Source organism: Manduca sexta, chromosome 7, assembly GCF_014839805.1.
Source record: "Manduca sexta isolate Smith_Timp_Sample1 chromosome 7, JHU_Msex_v1.0, whole genome shotgun sequence".
In the NCBI taxonomy this organism is placed as follows: domain Eukaryota; kingdom Metazoa; phylum Arthropoda; class Insecta; order Lepidoptera; family Sphingidae; genus Manduca; species Manduca sexta.
In genome coordinates, this window is record NC_051121.1 from 10,924,665 (window position 1) to 10,944,440 (window position 19,776).

Genomic DNA, 19,776 nt, shown 5'->3' on the forward strand with positions numbered 1-19,776 from the left:
TGCAGTCCAAACTTCACTAATCATGAATAATAGGAATGATTATTCAGAAAAAATACCAGCCAAAACCGATATTTTACCGACCAGTAAAAAATCGATTCAAATCAAAAACGATTTTGTCGTTTTTCAAACTTACAAAAACCGTATTTCAAGACGTCTTCTAAACCTAATCTTTAAACTTGTCTCGTTAATTTAAATCGAGGGCGGCCGACTGGGTTTTTACGTACTACGATGAGACGAGCGATATCTTACTTAAGGCGATGCGCAGACGCTGTCACATGTTGCACTTGAATTAGATAGACGTAACTTTTTGTATACGGGCCGCAAAGGCGTTTTAGTTACTTATAGTGCCTAAAATTCATTGAGCGACTCATGTGTCTAAAATTATTAAAATTAATGTTTTATTTATTTTAATAAAAAATATTTCCTATTAACTGAATAATTTTATTCTTATTTGGTAAGCATACTGGTCAAGTAATTTTGGAAATAAAAAATGGTTTTAGTGAAATCTTTAAGTTTAATGGTCCATTTGCAAAGGTTCAGCGCGTGGCAAGTTGAGTAGATATCGCATTAGCTTCACGCATAAGTTCAATTAGTTGCAACAACCATCAGTCTCATAGTAATTGTATATAAAATGTTAGTTAGTTGCCGCTTTTTTCCTGCTTATCCTCATTAATATATCTATGAATTAAGTAGACGTAACAAGTGCAAACATTTCGTCAAGTTAGGAGCCTATCGCTATGTCACTCACAAACTATATTTATGATTTAAAACCTTTAATTTTTATTTATCAACCTATATCAAACCCATGGTCTAAGTTTTCACACACTGCCATTTTCATTTAATAATTTACATTTGTAATTTTCAATTAGTTATATTAGAAACTTAATACGTATGTTAAGTGAGCTCGCTTTTAACGGAAATGTTGTTTAAGAGTTAAGTTTCCAGTTTAATGAGACATTTCGTACTAGGTAGGTATAGAGGTAAAGCATTAACTACCTTACCAATAAAAGTCAATAAACAGTTTAATTAGTTAGTATTTTATGTAGTAGTTACTACTACTAACTAAATTTAATGTTTTCTTTTCTTTTGTATAAAACAAGCGAGTGGTCTGAAATCTAGTAATCTCCACAATCACATCTCGCGTTTCTGTTTCGCTATTGGTTGACAGTAATGTGTGAGAGAGATAACGCGATCATGCGGTTAGTCAACAATTAGTCCACGTCCTGCAGAATCGGCACAAGCACTTTTACAAAAAAGCGACAATAATTAGCTTCAGTCGCTTTATCTCTTTCTATGGAGTAGTCAATTTAATTACAGAATGTTCAGACGCCATGGTCTCATCTAACTATACTATTATACAAAGCTGAAGAGTATGTTTGATAAACACACTAATCTCAGGAACTACTGATTCGAATTGAAAAAATCTTTTAGCGTTGGATAGCCAATTTATCGGTGAAGGCTATAGGTTATATAACATCACGCTATGACCAATAGGAGCAGAACACTAATGAAAAATATTGCAAAAACAGGGAAATTTTATTCCCTTTAAGAGCTTACGTTGCGTGCGCTACGTAAACAGTTAAATATATAACAATAACTATACCTAGAGTGTACTGTAAATAACACAGTGCATGCAGACTGCTGTTGGACAAAGCAGTTTGCACACAATGCCAAACATTTGGAGAACCGGTTATGGCGCCGTCAACTATCACCCGTTCCTAACACATTGTAGTAAAGTCTATTGTTTATTAGATAAGCCAATCTAGGTTACATCTGAAACTGACATCTATATCGATCAGACATGAACTGAAGGTTACTATGGGGTACCACGAAAACATTACGTTTAAATAATGACTTTCGGTTTTAGAAGCGCCATTAACTCAGCCCGTGTAGTTTTCGTTCGTATAATTAAACCCCATATAATTTTTTTTTATCCCTGGCATGGGAAAGCGACTGCTCTGCGCCTGATGGTAAGCGCGATGTCATGCCGTCCAGATAAAGTATAGAATGCCATTCGACACAATCATGCCGGCTTACTAAGATATTTCGTCACTGCTCTAAACAACAATAAAAAAACCAATTGATTTTTATTATATTTTTTTCTTCTCTGTATCGTGTATCGTAGTTTATACCTTAAACTGATTTTGAAAAGAGCAACACCAGAGTTTCTTGCCCGTTCTTTTCTGGTGAGTACTTTCCGAACTGGTGGTAGAGCTAATTTTGATAAAATCTAAATAATGTTTTACGGGTTCAAATTTTTTTTTTCATTTCACGCTACGGCGCTATTCATTGATTTTACTATAACCTTGATTTAATTAAAGTTTCACATAAGGTTATAGTAAAACTCGTGTCAAAATTCGGTCAGCCAATTTTTCATTTTTTACATTATGCAAATTTACATATTGCTTAAATTTATTTTCTTACATATGCAAATGTATATATTGCTTTATTTATTTATACTCCCATGAATACGCTGTAGATTCAACCCTGTCATTTGAATAGAGCTAGGGCGTTATTGTTAATGCCTAGCAACCTCGGATGTACGGCCCTAGAACGCCTACCAAATAAATGAAAGACTAACATTTACCTATCTTTATTATTATTATATTAGCATCTATTCTTACCTATATTTTTGTTCTACCATAAATACATATTTCATGTCGACCGGCCTAGCATGCGCACGACGACAAAATTTTGTCGACACTTTTTCTCGTGATTTTGTCGTTTATCTCTATATGTCTACCGACACTAACATGCGCGCTCATTTTCTCGACTTGTCACGAGAAAAGTAGAGAAAAATTTATGTTTTATTAATCTGTGGTATTTTTGTCTACAAACCCTAACATGAGCAAATAATTTTATCGTTTTTTGACACACGTAAACGAGATATTTGTCTTCTTTGATATTGTACGAAGAGATAAACTGAGAAATTTAATTTATTCGTTAAAACGCGATGGTGGTATCTTACTATAGTAAAATAATATCGATATACGGCAAACGAGAGGCGTGTAAAGTGGAAAGAAGACATATAATACTAAATTGATTTATGATATCCCTTTGCTACAAAACGAATGGCATTGTATATTAAAGAAAAGTTTGCTCCCGATTTGGAGTCTCAAGCCAAAGGCATAGCCGTCCGTTTAAAGGTAATTGAATATATTTATTACATACTTAATTACATAAGTAGCTGAGTTTAATATCAATTGAAGTATTTTGATTTATAGATAATGGAATCATTTTTAATTTTTTTAGGTGAGACTCGTGAATTTTACGTGCAAAGTATGTTAGGGCTCTTAGATTGTACCCATATAAAAATATTACCTCCTAATGAGCCACAAAGTGCACAATATCAAAAATGAGGAAGGATGCCTGCGACACCAAGGTTCAACTGGTAATGTACTATTAATTAATTATTAGAGTTAATAGAAATAAAAAATGAATGTACTTTGAGAAATATCTTCACAATTAATACATAGCGTGTTACCTTTCATAAAAATGAAATTAGTGTACCAACTAATGAGGTAATAAGAGCTATTTAATCAGATTAATTGCAGTTTTAATTTTGTTTATTTTAATACTACAAATACAAATGAGTAACTTGTTTTACCATTATGTTTTGCAAAACTAGTACCTATATGTTACCAAAAAAATGTCACATTATGGATTCAAACAGCAAAACTCTTAATGTGAATGCCAGGTATCGGAGAAGATACTATTACTATGCAACTTAGCAATATAAGCAAACAATATCTTGCTTTATTTCTTTATTAAAAACTTCATTTACACTGATTGTATACTGATGGACTTAACAATAATGGATATATTGGTTATACACTGTTTCAAATTGTTGTTTGACTATATTATTTTACCACTGGTACAACTTCACATTATATTACTATTGTTAAGTAACTGTAGGTAATGCAGTATTTTATGTTACAGTGTTCCAATGGAGGAAACTATTATAAATGACCATCATATGTGAGAAGAACCTGTGCAACTATCAGTACCTGCAAGTGTCTCTCAAGCAGGATGACCTCAATTATAATAAATAGATATTTTCCTTTGTAAATAATGTATATTTTATTATATTCACATTTTAAATATCAATATAGTTTTCATTATTACAACAAAATCAAATTTAGGCAACAATAGAATATTTCATAATAACTTGTTATAACACAAATTTCCTACAATTACTGTAATGAAATACTATGAACACTTACAAGAAACAGAAATTGCACTCTCAAGTAATTGCTGCAGTTTACTTATATTATTAATTTCCTAAACCAACAGAACAAGAACACAACAGAACAGAACCAAATTTCCTAACATACAGATGTTTTATCTAATGTATAAATAAAGATACCTAACGAAATATATATACATGATATTAAGTATTTAAAATATGTAGTTTTTCTTAAAAAAAACTGGTTATAAAAATACATATTTTCATTAAAGTATTAAGTTCAAACCGAGCAACTAAAAAACTTTTTGGGAGTAGTATTTGGTAATCTCTTCAACATGGTGTTAACTGCTGGGCTGGGGACATTCCAATGAATGTGGAGGGACTTGATTCACGGAACTAAAACAAAAAGAAAATATATACTTACTTCATATTTTAATAAACACTAATACTAAAAAACATCAATTATAATAATAAGAACAAACTTGAGCTTTGTGGCTGCAAAGTTCAACTTACAACATTGGTGTTTTGCTAATAAGGTTATTGTTTCACTATACTTACATCAATTGGGTATTTTGTGAGGCCCAAAGCCACAGCCATCTCCTTCCCGATTGTACTACTGATTCCATAAGGCATTATGGTACATCGTTCTCACGGCGGGGCGTAGTCACCCGAGGTAAAGTCCGGCTTGGGCACCATATATTCGTACAAATAATTGTCTTATTAGATTTTATTTGATTTGTGTCTTGTTACTTCGTACTCCAAAATAGGGCGGAGCTGTTATTTTGTGTTAGAATCCTTATTATATTGTACAACATAATTATTAATTTTGAATTTGTTTACTTATTTACGTTTTTTATTTATATTACGCTCTTTGTTATGACATAAACTGTCACATAAAACGTCAAAAAAACCTAATTGGATCATAGATCTATAAAAATTGAATGAACTAAAACCATTGTAGCTATATTAGAAAATAAAATGTTTAGAATATATATTTCAATGGGCAACATCGGTTTGTCTTCACGAGTAAACTTATGTCTTCAACGAGGAATTTGTCGATCGTGGTGCGCATGTTAGAGAAAACGAGATATTAATCGACATCGACAATTTGTCTACTCTCGTTCTCGAGATGTCTCGTGATGCGCATGCTAGGCCGGCAGAAGTAAAACGAAACTCGACACGTAAAGCCAATGTCAGTTAACATAACATTTTTACCACGTTTGTCGGTTTTTTGTCACTGGGAGCTCTAACCTTTCACCTATACCTCACCTCTAACCCCGCCATTGAAAACGAATTCTATTATATCCTTAAATTTCGTATATCAAACAAAACATATCCAAAGTTCGAAAACAGCGCCCTCTGTTATTATTGATTGTTGTAATAATGCAAGTTCGCGAAATAATAGATGGCGTTAAAAACGGTAATGACATTGCAAATTATTTTTGTTGTAGGTCACACTATCAGTTTATTTTTGCGCCGAAGTTGTAACTTATAACAAGTTACGAGGTGTGTCAGTAGTTTTATTTATCTTACCAAGTGTATATTACATAGTGGAGTATGTTTGTGTAAATATTGTGTTTTGTGCTACGATGGCAGTACCTGTCGGGTAAATAGTCATAAAACTTTTATGTTAATGTTGAACCGGCGGGAAAAACAAAATCACGTTAGACATATAATTATAATAGTAGCCCTGTATTATTTTGACATATTGTATAATCGTAAACAAATTCGCTACATGTCAACTTGCAAAACCTTCCGAGATTTCTCACTATTTTGTTGTTGTTTTAGTATCAATATTTATAAATCCACCGATAAGATAATAAGTTTCGGAAAGGCCGTATTTTTTTAACTTCTAAATGAGCACAGCTATAACTTCAAAAAACTTCAAATTGGCCTGTTTCGTTGGGTGTATCTACTGTACTCCGACTGAACTTAGCACTCGAGTCATTAGAATCGTTTTGACACATTTTCGCAAAAAGGTCATAAATATGATCAATAAACTTATTATTATTGATAACAATATATTTTGCTGGAAGTAAATATATGTATGCACTGTAAAAAAGGGTGTAACACAGGCCATTGTGGTCTATGAAGTGTATCGCGCTCCGGGATCAGCCTATGTATATCTGGTTTTCAACAGGCCGGCATATTTCTGCCGACTGGCGAGGGACAGCCACCTCTCGTCAATCGACTCTCTATTAGTGTTCAGCACAGGGATTCAGATATAATGACGTTTCAAGCTATATCAAATGTACCTATAATTAATCATTCAAATTGGTCTGTATTGCACGTATTCTTAACTTACTTGGTAGTTATGTACCTTTACGATCGATTGAATGAGAAATGCATTATATCCTAGAAACTACTAGAAAATTTAAGTATAAAGTTTTTTTTTTTTATACAAATGTCAAAAAAATGACATTATAATGGGCTTTGATATTGATTTAGCATAGGTAGGCAACAGAATTAGTACTTAGATAACTTAATAAGTGTACTTACACGGTCCCATAAACTCTAACTCAAAAATGGCTTCACGATATATACTAGCAAGCAGTAATTTCCAGTTATTTTTCTGTGGTACAACCAAATGAATGAATGAAATTAATGAAGCCGCCACGATGGTGTTGAAGACATACATCGTCTTACTACCTTTTCATATAACTAGCTTTTGCTCGCGGCTTCGTCCGCGTGAAAGAGTTTTCCAGGATACATTTTTTCCGACTCACTTGATATGTATCGTTATATTATGACCAAATTACATAAAATCATTATAAATACCTATGTGCCTATGCCTATGTGTTGTTCTGATGTATAACAATATGACTGTAAAGTTTCATCCAAATCAGTTCAGTAGTTTTTTCGTGAAAGAGAAACAAACATACATCCATCCTCACAAACTTTCGCATTTATAATATTAGTAGGATGTGTACGTGCTGTCTCGGCGCGGGCTACGTGATCGAATCATACTATACATCCTTGACCACCATGTGATTCACGCTTTTATACTATAATTATATAGTTAACTAAATGTTAGTTTATTTTTCAAATACAGTTCTTAAGCTTCGATTCCAAAAACTCCTTCCTTAATAAACTACTGTCTATTGCATTGTTTTCCCAAATACATTCTTCGAAGTGTGATAAATACAAATACCTAATTTCCGATTGATTCATTATCTTTTTGATTACATATATAGTGCAAATTGTAGTGGTACTGAGAAATCGTATGGATTCCCCGGACTTTCAAAAAAAATCGCTAATGATAAGTCAGGGAGGTCCCGGAATCGTCACGTGATAACATTTTTTATGATATACTAGATGACCCGGTGAACTTCGTATCACCTACATACATTTATTATTATTATTCATCGTGGAACGCAATTTTGCCATACCAATACGTATGTTATCATTATCTGTCTCCCGTTAGTCAACAATACGGCTTGCACGTGAAGAAGCTCGTCGCACATTTGATAAACTTCGACGATCTAAGTCATCTTCTCCGTGGCATTTTGCGACAATAACATTAAATAAAGTTCTCACGCACTGACAAATTGATGATAGATTTTAATAATAGTCTTGAAATTTATTTATTTATTTTCTATTTTTAAGAACCCACTGACACTTTTACACTTTATTTATTTCTGAAATGTTTTGTATTTGAACAAAATAAACCAAAGAAATCGGACCTCATAGTACAACTATGAAACAGACAAATTTCTGAACGTACCTATATATATGTGACAGCCAGGCCAATTCTTTATTTCTAAAAAGACAAAAGACATCGAATGTTTCATGGCTAGGAACATTTTGTATTGAAAACTTATATTGTCGTTTTTAGTATTTTCCGTTATTTATTATTTATGTTCGTCACCGTTTAATCCATCCCTGGACTTCCACAATTAATTCAAAACCAAAATTAGCCAAATCGGTTCAGCCGTTCTCGAGTTTTAGCGAGACTAACGAACAGCAATTGATTTTTATATATATAGACTAGCTTCCGCCCGCAGCTTCGCCCGCGTGGATTTCGGGTTTCAAAAATGGAGAAGGTGCTCAATTTGTCGGGATGTTTTTTTAATTTATGGTGGTATGCAGGTGGTCCGATTGTCCGGTCAGGGTCTGATGATGGGATCCTGGTGAAATCGAAGGAACTTTTAACCATTAAGGTTGCACACGAAATGACGGAAGCTAAAAAAATGGAGTAACTTCTCCCGTTTTCCCAACATTTTCCATCACTTCTATGCTTCTATTAATTGTAGCGTGATGAAAAGTATACTATAACCAGCTCAGGAGTATGAAAAATAATTGTACCAAGTTAAGTTAAAATCCGTCGAGTAGTTTTTGTTTCTATAACGGTTATACAGACAGACAGACAAAAATTTTACTAATTGCATTTTTGGCATCAGTATCGATCCCTAATCACCCCCAGTTATTTTGGAAATATATTTCATGTACAGAATTGACCTCTCTACAGATTTATTATAAGTATAGATATGCAAAAGTAGCTCAAAAATTGTCCATAACGAAAACATGCATTTTAAAGTAAAACAAAAGAAATAATATCGTGAAGCCAACCAAATAACTAATGATATATTAAATTTTGTGACTGTTCAATTTAGTCGGGTCCGCGATATCACTTTTGTTGAGTTTCAGAACGCGACATTACATTATTATATTCTGTGCTCCAACGCACACTGCTTTGATGTTAGGAACACACCTACATTGCTTAGACAACAGTGAACTTTATACAATAGCAATAAAGCTCAAATTGACTCTACGTATTAGTTAGAAAACGTTTGTATGGGAAATAGAAAAATGCTGTTTTGAGGATTTTCCCGACAATTATTCGAATTTTTCTCACCTTTTAAATCTTCCCTAGACCTCCACGAATAATTCAAGACCAAGATAAGATAAATCCGTTCAGCCGTTCTCGAGTTTTAGCGAGACTAACGAACAGCAATTCATTTTTATATATATAGATAATAAATTTAACATGATGTCATTCGACATTGAAACATACTTAACCGATTTTTTCTAATGTTTTTATTCCTGCCATTGCACAGTCAAATATTATTTATTTAAATATTGAGCTTTCCTGTTAACATGAGAAATCTTTATGATGTAATTTCGCTAAGAATAGGTACCTGATATCCATTTTATTATACTCATCCTTAACCACAATAATTAGACAAGCGCACTTCCATTGTTTTCATAAATATAGTGCAAGATATACAACATTTTGCGTAGTTTTTATAGCCAATTTGTCAATTGTGGCATTACGATCTGTAGCCAACGTAGTAGTCCATGCATAACAATATATTCATCGTAATCTTAATTGAGCAATTGTCTCAATTTCTATATTTGGATAATAAAAAAACATAACTGCAAAATTCCAGCGCTTATATACTATAATTATATCTAAATGAGCTCTCATCTAAATGAAAATGAACATTACGTTTATATGTATAGTGAGTGATACCCACAAAATATCTTTACTACAGTTGTCAGGAGACAGTTCTTAAAGAAATAAGAAGACTCAATTACATTTTTTGTCATTTTGTTTGATGTGTTTCGTGTTTTATATTCCTTTTTGTGTGCAATAAAAAGATTTTTAAATTCATTATTTTATATATAACGTATAGCTCTTTTCTTTGTTTCTAATACTATACTAAGTCCCCCGCCGTGTCTCTCTGTCTGAACGATATAATCTCAAAAACTATGCAATTGCTTTTGATGAGATTAATATGGAGATAGTTTAAGACCCTGGGAAGAACGATATGGTACTTTCATCCCGGGAAAGTATAAAGCGGGACCTCTATGGAAAAACTTTCTCACACTAAAGTAGCCGTGCGCTAAAGCTAGTAATATTTAAATCACAAAGGCAGATTTAAGACTAAAGGCATCCTTCACCCGACCTTTACGGTTTAATGCAGAAATAAAACAATGTACATTTATAACATTGTAGTGGTTCTATGTAATAAAGTAAATACAAATGAAAGTTAGAAAAGTCGTGAAATTTTAACACAAATATTTGATTTGATTTGATGAAATTTTATTACAAAGGATATAACACAGATAGAATACAACTTAATATTATAAACCATACAAAATACATTTTTTACAAACCTATATTACGGGCTGAAGTTCGCGTCACGTCATAACGAATGACCTTGGTTTTAAAAATACACACTGCGATGGCGCGTCTGTGACTCGATTTGTAAAAAGTAAAATTAAGCAACAAGATATAAGTCGCTATCTGATATTCACTATATAATCACTTGTATGTGTGCTTCTCTGGGTTTACTGCACTATATATATCTGTCATAGATGTATTTTTTTCCGGATTGACTGACATCATTACCATTGCATTTCTTAGGCGTCAGAGACTTCTAATATCTCACTTAACTACAGGCCCATACTAGATGGTATTCATTCCACTCCTCGAGTCTAGTTTAAGTCAAAAAAAGCACTAGTACAATGTCTTTCAAAATGAAACAATTACTCCGTTACAGCAAAAAGATGGAAGCGATCTTACCTTGACCGACTACAAAATATAGAAGAATGTTTTTTCTAGAATATTTGCTTATCCCCAATGACATTAATAACAGAGGAAGACAAGATAGACAAAGCAAAAATGTTGCACCGTCAGTAATATTTTATCTGCCCTACCGATAATGAGATCAACGAACTTTTGTGTAATAAATATAACTCAAAAGAACAATGATTTCTTATATTTACGCGAATGTTAGACATTGAAATTAAACTAATTTTCCGGATTCTATCGCGGTTTTTTGTTTTTTATTTTGAAGAATGGCATGAAGGCATGCCATGAAGGCTGCAAAGTCTTCGAAACGTCGGGAGAAAAATAAAAAACAAAAAACCGCGATAGAATCCGGAAAATTAGTTTAATTTCAAAAGAACAAATCATAAAAAATTCACTTTTAATACCAAGCTAAATAAACCGAGACATTTTAAACCAAGCTTTATTACAAATAACATTCTATTAACTCATCGTGGACCTCAAACTCAAAACGTCGATAATGGACATGAGTGTTGTATGTAAATATACACACACTTTCCGGACAGATAACATGAGATATCTATTAATCGCATCCACCTTATCAGTACACTCAGTACTGTACGTATTATAGTTTTTAAGTGGACTTGTATCGTTACAACATTATTTTATAGCTTGACCTAAGAAGCAAGTCCCAAGATTTTACGTTGCGACGTAAATTAATCAAAATGGTGACAATAGACTTAGTATACGCCACGCTCTTTGACGACAAACATTGTTATTAATGTAACGTTTGAGGTAATTTAAAATTAATCAGCACCAACTCATTTACAGGTCCGTTGGCATAACCGAGAAGATACGAAGAGGTTAACGGCGATAAGCAGCCTTTGTCATTCAATTTCATTTCATTATCTATAAAGAGTGAAGACTAAAATATCAAAATGGAAAACGATGAATCCGAAATGACTATGAGTAACCTTCTATTATTTACAAGTCTATTAGAAGACAAAGACCCTACAGAGAAAAGAAATGAAATTGAAGATATTCTCAGATGCGGTGCAGATGTAAATGCTGCCGATGCTGACAATAACGATGACACTCCGTTACACATTGCTATAAGAAGTAAACAAATAGAAATCGTCAAGTTGTTTTTGCAGTGGGATGCTGATGTAACACGTTTAAATGGTGACGATAAAAGTGCTTTATATATCGCTAGAGGACTAGGAGGAGTTGACGGGAAAGAAATTAAGGACATGGTTGAGGAATATGCAAAGAAAAAACAAGTAAATCAAGTAACAAATAATTCTGCTTCCTCCTCTCCGCCTCAACAAAAATCGCTTGCAAGTGAATCAAGTACTATACAAAAAAGAGTGATTCATCGCGCGGACACTATTGAATTGAGCCGATACCTGAAGAGAGACGGCACCACAGGTGTCGGGGGCCAGCTTTACAAAACCAAGTCTTTAAGTTTAGTCCTCTTAAGGGCTTCCAATGATCCAGATATAGTACAACAAAAATTTTATTTGGGAACAAATATACCCGGTAATGGTGTTTTTTATGATGTCTGTTTCAAATACAATGTTAAAAACTTTGGAAAATCAATAAGATTATTTATGCAATGCAAACACGTACCTACGGAAGCTTTTATGACAGAAGCTGATTTACGCAATGCCGGTGGCGATTGGAGTTTAGCAAATTGTTTCGACAGTTTCCTCAAAATCAAAGATAAATTTAGCAGTGATATAAATGACCCAATATTTGGAGAAGATTTTAATAATGTTGAAACAAATTTTATTATTTACACATCCTCCAAAGATCAATTGAGAAAGAAATTTTATGGGAATACAGGTATAGGTCATAAAATCCACTATTTAATCAATACCGGGGAAAATACAGCAGTGTTCCGATATAATTACACGGAAGAAGACATAGATTTCATTACTAGAGAGGTCCAAAAAAGACGCATAACATCGTTGGCACAATGTTTTATTGATTTTATTTTTTCCGACAAAAATAATTACAGTAGTATGATGGAAGATAAACTCATAAAGACCTACCATGTCGCGTTGGCGCAAAACGTGTTACAAATTTCTAACTCCGCAGAAAAAGATTATCGTGAGGCAGTTTTTCTGCCTCATTTTTTTCAAAGTAATGATATTTTCTTAGTGCTTTTAAAAGAAAATCTATGTCAATTGACTGTAAAAAATCATCATAACAAATCGCAGTTTGGAAGTGAAGAGTTGGTCAATTTATTTAAACAGCTTCCAAAAGTGCCATCTAGTGAAGAAATTAGCATGTTCATCGGCTTTCTTGTAACATATGACGAAAAAAATAATAAACTTAAATTGATGAGCGACTTGTCAGAGAAAGGATTTAGTAACAGTGAAATCCAAGAGTTGACTGAGAGTTTAGAACAGATTCACGTTACTGCAAGCACTATCAAAGAAGCCGTGTTAAAAGCAGGCGAAAATAAACTATCCACCATCCGGTTCAAAGTGCCATTATCTTTTGGCAATATTGAAATGGCACTTTCCAAAAACCACAAAGTTTTGGATAACATAGTAGCAGTATTCGCATATTTGTTTAGATATTATCGTAACACAAAAATTATTGAAATAAACGAAACTAACGTGTGTCAATATATAAAATCTGATGGACAAGTGGTTACAACCGAATTTCTGAAAAATGAAAGTGGTATTGGTACTGCTATCGGAAATTTGTTGGTGTTAGACAACTTTACTAATTTGCTAAAGTTTAATACAACTACCGTGCTATCCGAACCTGCTAATATTCTCTTGCAGAGATTAAAAAGCGTTTTGCCCAAGTATGAAAGGATAGAAAATTATAAATTAAAAATTGACTTTTATACTTGTCCACGAATTTCATTTACAAATACTGACTACGATAAGATATTAGCAAGATATTTTCTGGGACGCCTTTGGTTTTATACAAACCAGAAAAACGAAAATAGAATAGATGAAGATGTCAAGAAAGAGATCAATAAGTATTACAAGACATACAAAGGCCCAGCAGCTTTTGGTCTGTGCACTCACATTGACAGCATTTACTCATCGTTTCATGACGAAATTCAAAAATGGTGGATGGTGACACCAGAAAACACATTTGCGCCCTATCTTACTCAAGAGAGTGAAATTTTCCGCATAGCACAAGAAGGAGTCATTGACAATCCACTGTTAACTCTGCACCATCAAATGTATCTGAGCAAGATGAAAAAAACTGGTATTGAATTCACTTCCGATGCAGTAGCCAAGCTTCAACTAGAAGACAGCGTTCACAAACTTGTCAATATTAAAACTAAATGCGCCTTATTGACAGGTATTAAAATAAGACAACATTATAAAGACGAATCCAATTATAATTTCTTAGATTTCAATTATATGCTGAGTCTGCCTGCAGATGATCGCAATGCAATAATACATGAACTCAAGGATACAGCCGTAGAAATCCTTATTGTCATTTGTGGAATGTCTAAATCAAGAAAGCCAGTTAATGAAAGTTTACATCGTATAATAAACAGTTTTAATGGAAAAAAGGTTATAGTAGTGACAGAGAACGATCCGAGTTCGACGATAATACTTCGTATGCCACATGATCACAGTTCAGTGCAAGATGAAATGAATGACTTGTTACATTTCAATGAATCCTCAAAAGAACATTTTGTAAAAGATACTACATTAGTCTTTCAAGGTCCAGAGGTAAATTTAAACGCAATTTTAGACGAGACGTCACTAAAATTTTTGGACGCTAAAATATTATTAAAGCTCATAAATAACGAACGAATAGAAATAGGGCATATTCTTACCGACAAAAACTATGAAAACGTGCAAGATAACTACATTGCTAGATATCTAGATAAGGAAGATAGTAAGGTCTATTATCCAGTTAACTCATTAGATGACATCGAAGAGAAGGTTGTTATAATAATAGCCAAACACGGTATGGGAAAATCCACGTTGTTGACACACATTGCTCTAGAATCCAAGAAAGCTGCTCCCTCAAGGTGGATCGTGCGCATCAACCTAGAAGAATTTTCAAATTATTTTTACGCTTGGCAAAGAAACAGGACAGAAATAAATAAAACAGAGGTTTTAAAATTCCTGTGCATAGCGTCACTAAAACATACTGACGATAAAACAATGTTCACGCTCGTGGAAAGAGATGAGAAGATTATTTTGGAGAGTTGCGGTGCGAGAGACGCAAAGCAATTGCTGGAATTAGAACTCTTTTTACATTATTATAATGAAAGTAAAATAACTTTTCTATTTTACGGATTCGATTATGTCTGTCCACCTTTCGGTGTTGAAGTTATTAAGATGTTAAAAGTTATAAAAGCTGATAATGTCACTATGTGGGTGACAAGCCATTTAGTCAGAATCCCAAAAAAAATGTTGGAAAATCATTTTGGCACTTCATATACTTTGAAACCTATAGACGCAACGGAACAGGCTGGCTTTTTCTATAAGTTTTGGAAGACTAACCTCCAAATGGAAAAAATTAACAGCGAATTATTTAGTACCCTATGGGAATTCCTCGAGTATATGTCGGGTAAACACAACTTACATGAACCAGGCAAGAAGGACCGGATAATAATGCCATGGATTAGTATGCCATTACATATGCTTTACTTGATGGCAGTGGAATTCTTTCAAACTGAACTCTGCAACTTTTCATTTGAACACATCGAAAAGAAACTAAAGCAACATCTGGATATAGACCTGAACAAAGGATCCAAGTTAGGCTCGTACATGGACTTGACTCCGGAGGAGGAGGAGGCAGCTGAGCTGGCCGGCACTCCGCTCTACATGTATGTAGCGGCGAACTACTTCGAGTGCAAAATCAAAGGACGATTTAAAATCGAACCGAAGATACCTGAAATAAAAGAAAAATGGGATCTTTGGGGAGACGCGGTGTGTTTGTATGAGCACTTTCTACATCACAATATGAAGAAACTGTGCTCGGAAAGCAATCTGGATGAGGATCAAGAAGTGGACAAACGCAGGGAGTTTTTACAAAGGCACAAGAAGTTGGCTCTGTTAGCCATTCTCAAAGAGGAGCACCTGCGCAAGCTGCTGCCAGCCGACGAGATTAATGAATTGAAAAGCATGACGGCTCGAATCAATAGTGGCGAGGAGCGATCCCCGCTCGTCGACTGCGTCCTCGACAACGTGCCTAGGTTCTTTCATATAATATATGCAGAATACTGCGCCGTTGAATATTTGACAGATATAATAAAAGGCATAAAAATAGATTCATTGGACCACTTAAGGCACAAGTACGCGTGGGATTTCTTAGTTAACATGATACTTTTCACATGTTCAAACTCCGTGCGAACAGCCTTCGACTACAAACTGAAAAACGATACTCAGTTAGCGGAAATTACCTCTAGTGACCAATGCAAGAATATAATTTTAGAACTGTTAACGAAACAAAATGTCGAAGGCGCTTGTGCGGTAAGCACTGACGGTTCGTCATCATTGCAGGCCGCCGTCGACTCCGGCATGAACAACTTGGTCAAGTTGTTTTTGACCAGCTTGGACGTGAAATTGACGAACGAAAACGTGAAATCATTTATGAAATTATTCCAAACTGTTGATATTGCGTTGAATATGTACAATATTTGCGGTGGAAATGTTCCCGCTAACGTTACCGACTTCTTCGCGGACATGACCCTTGAGAAATTTGTAAACGTTGCGAAGTCAGAACACACGATTGAGCTTCCATTGAAGGTGATCGAAACGTTTGCCAACTCTAACGTGGTGGACGGCGTCCGGAGAGCTCTCACGAGGGCACGGGAGCGACTTGTAAATCGCGCGGCCGACAGGTTCGGCTTAAGTCAAGACAACATAGGACTATTCAGACATCTGGCTGAGAGAATCAGACGCTACAACGATTGATCTCATGTAATGCATAGTTGATTATAATGTTTAGCTCTCAGGAACACGCTGGATTCATTCCGCTTTCGACAGGTCCTATGGAAATCTTTAAGGAAGGCTTATGTTCAGCAGTGGACTCTATGTGGCTGATGATAAATGCATAGTTATTATAGTTGAGTGTACGTATGTTACAAGTACTAATAAATGTACTGTGCAGTGGCAGTTGGTGATTAAACTAATTGTGATATGACGTTGCGCCTTGTTGATGTATGGAATATAGATAATATTAATAATTATGTATTATATATGATGTCTCTGCTGGGTAATAACTAAAATCTAAGCTAATAAGAGGTTTACGAAATCCGTTCCACTACACTTTTAAAGTAGTAAAACCACGCTGTATTTTAATCCAGAGTATCAATAACTTCAGTCTCATGTAAAAACCATATACAGGGTCATTTTGACATTGCGATACTAAATTAAATCAAATACTTATCTTCATAAAAATAACTTTAGAATAAGTAAATTACTCGATTCGTAGATTTAAAATACAAAAGTATAAATTTCGAACATAATAAATATCAATAATAAGTAATTTTAATTTCACACGCCCTACCCTTAATGCTATTTTAAGGAAATTCGACGCAGCGGTATCAGCACACTTTCACTTAGAAATACACTCACGCACACTTAACTACAGAATGATCAAAACATTAGAAAAGTAAACCTTCAATTTTTGTTGAAAATATTCGTTATTCAAGAATTATTTTTGGCACAATGTTACCTGAGGTTAAGACTATGTGCCTTCATTAAGACAATGTAAAAATGACCCTGTATATAAACCAACCGCAGTACGTAGTATTAACGAGAAAATTGCCTTTATAGTATTCGTTCTGATAGTCTCATTTCTGTCAGCTGGTGTCCATCCAATCTGAATTCTATCCAACGTTCCTCGACACTGTATTTAAATACAAGATATTGCCTGCGGCACGGAGCGAAAGTAACCTATAACACTGGAGAATAATGTAGCTTCCTATGAGTGAAAGAACTAATAGGATCCTTTCAGTAGTTGCGGAGATTAACTCAACAAACAAAGTTACAAACTTTTCCTCTGTGTAATATTAGTAAAGATTAATACTTCTCAGCTAAAAGTCTTGCTTATCATGACAGAATAAAGGAAAATTAAATGAGATGCATGCCCACCAGTGAGCTCTTCTGATAAAAAAAATTAATAAAATTATTGTTATGATTAAAAATATGCCTAAATGAGTCCATAATATTTTATTCTGCATTTACTATCAAATTGCATAATTTAGTATTATTATTTTGTTTACACTTTAATTATATTTTTAAACACGGAAAGTAATAGGATTACGAAAGTACATAATGTTAGATATTTTGTTATTTTATTTTGACATTATTATTTTTAATCTTGAATTAGATCTCTTTGATATTTTGACTTTAAGGTACACTAATAGTGTCAAGTATTTCTATACAGAAGGTAATCAACTTCTTATTGGTTAAGTACTTGTAAAACGTGAGATGTAGGTTTACATTGAAAATTTGTATGAGTTTTTAATTTGAACCCTCAACTAAGTTACTTAAAATTGCATTTTGTGCTAATGAGGCAATGAACTCACCCCTTAATATATTGTAAGTACTGAATATTTAAAAAATAATAAATATAAAATGAACAAAGTACAGTAAAAAGTCTGATGTTTATTAATAATGTAATATTTACAATTAAATTGTAACATAATGTACTTATTTTAGTGTAAGGCCAAAATACTTTTATTTGAAAAAAAAACATTTGAATGCTTTTACTTAGTCAATAGAGCTAAGTATGTTGGTGTTTTTGTTTACCATACTAAAGATAGGTACCAACATTGTAAACATCACATACTAACAGTAAGCATCAACAATAGCTGAGAACACAACACCTGATGATATATACGTCTCTCATAAGTGAGAAGCCGCCTGAATAGGTGCTATCGCAATGTCAGCCATTCAAAATAAAAAAAATAACATTCAAAATATACATTTTGCTATAAATTGTATATTTAACTACGTACAAAAATAAATTACCTTATTTTGATTAAAAAAAAATAATCTAAACTCGTATAGGTGAATTTTTTATTTAATTGCAGCTGTTTTTGGTGCTACTTGTCCAATGTCATAAGCATTTACAATCATATTGCCTTAATTACGTTTAATTATGTATATACTAAGTATAGAATTGTTGTATGATGCTAGTCTTTTTATACGTTTATAAATAAATATGTAAATACTAAGTCGCATTAATTTATTTAAATCCTACTCAACTTTTTATCTACCAGGAAACCACAATACCACAATTAATTTGTTCTTATAAACATACACAATTAGACCTGCAGAATATAATTAATAATATTATAATGTAGTCTATTGCAATGTATTTTCCTTTGTTTAAATTCTTATTTAATTTGCACGGAACAATAAGGCAAATAAGTTATCGGGTAACATATTAAAATAGCCTTCAAAGAGGAAAGTAATTATTAATACTAAAAAGATAAAGGTACACATCTGTTACTTATTTATGTAATAATGTTTTTATAGAAATTCTGCAGAATGTATTTAGTATGCTGCCGCTTTAGACCACCATCTCCTTAACCCGGCGAGAATGTGGTGAAAAAATGTAACAAGAAGTATGAGGCAGGGTATGACATACCCCTTAAAAAAATTGGCTATAAAACTTGTTTCTGAAGAAGTATTATACTATTTATTTTTTGGTATAATAAGACAATACCATCATAACGCATTGGAAATAAAACAATCGCGCCATTTTAACAATTTTATTTTTTACCTCGATGGAAATAAGTCACTTTGAATTTCAAACAAACACTTTCAGTCTCTTAAAAACTAAAAGGAACTAAAGTAAAACCAGTTTTATGATAAAAAAACTTAATCGTATGATAGAATATGAAATAATTTTCTTTATAAACTAAAAAAAATCACAAAAAAATTTAGGAACATCTTAGGAACTGGAGATAAAATCTGTGCAGTTTTTGCAAATAAACATTGCATGCTCCACACTAATAGCCTTTCCTCAGCTTGTTCATGAGTATTTTGTCTTATGATTATTTTTGTTGGGGTAATCTCTACATCTAATAAAATGACCAGGAACATTTTGAGTCGATGAAAGTGAT

General features: G+C 33.4%; 1 protein-coding gene across 1 annotated transcript; it reads left to right on the top strand.

Moving 5' to 3' along the window:
* Positions 1–5,643: 5,643 nt before the first annotated feature.
* Positions 5,644–18,882, top strand: LOC115451745. The gene is made up of 2 exons (XM_030180122.2): positions 5,644–5,792; positions 11,532–18,882. Exon 2 carries the CDS (start codon positions 11,639–11,641, stop codon positions 16,610–16,612), a length of 4,974 nt encoding a protein of 1,657 aa, XP_030035982.2. The 5' UTR covers positions 5,644–5,792; positions 11,532–11,638; the 3' UTR covers positions 16,613–18,882.
* Positions 18,883–19,776: the final 894 nt, after the last annotated feature.

Excerpts from the sequence above, each read along its gene's own strand:
- LOC115451745 (XM_030180122.2), top strand. The coding sequence starts at position 11,639 with ATGGAAAACGATGAATCCGAAATGACTATGAGTAACCTTCTATTATTT.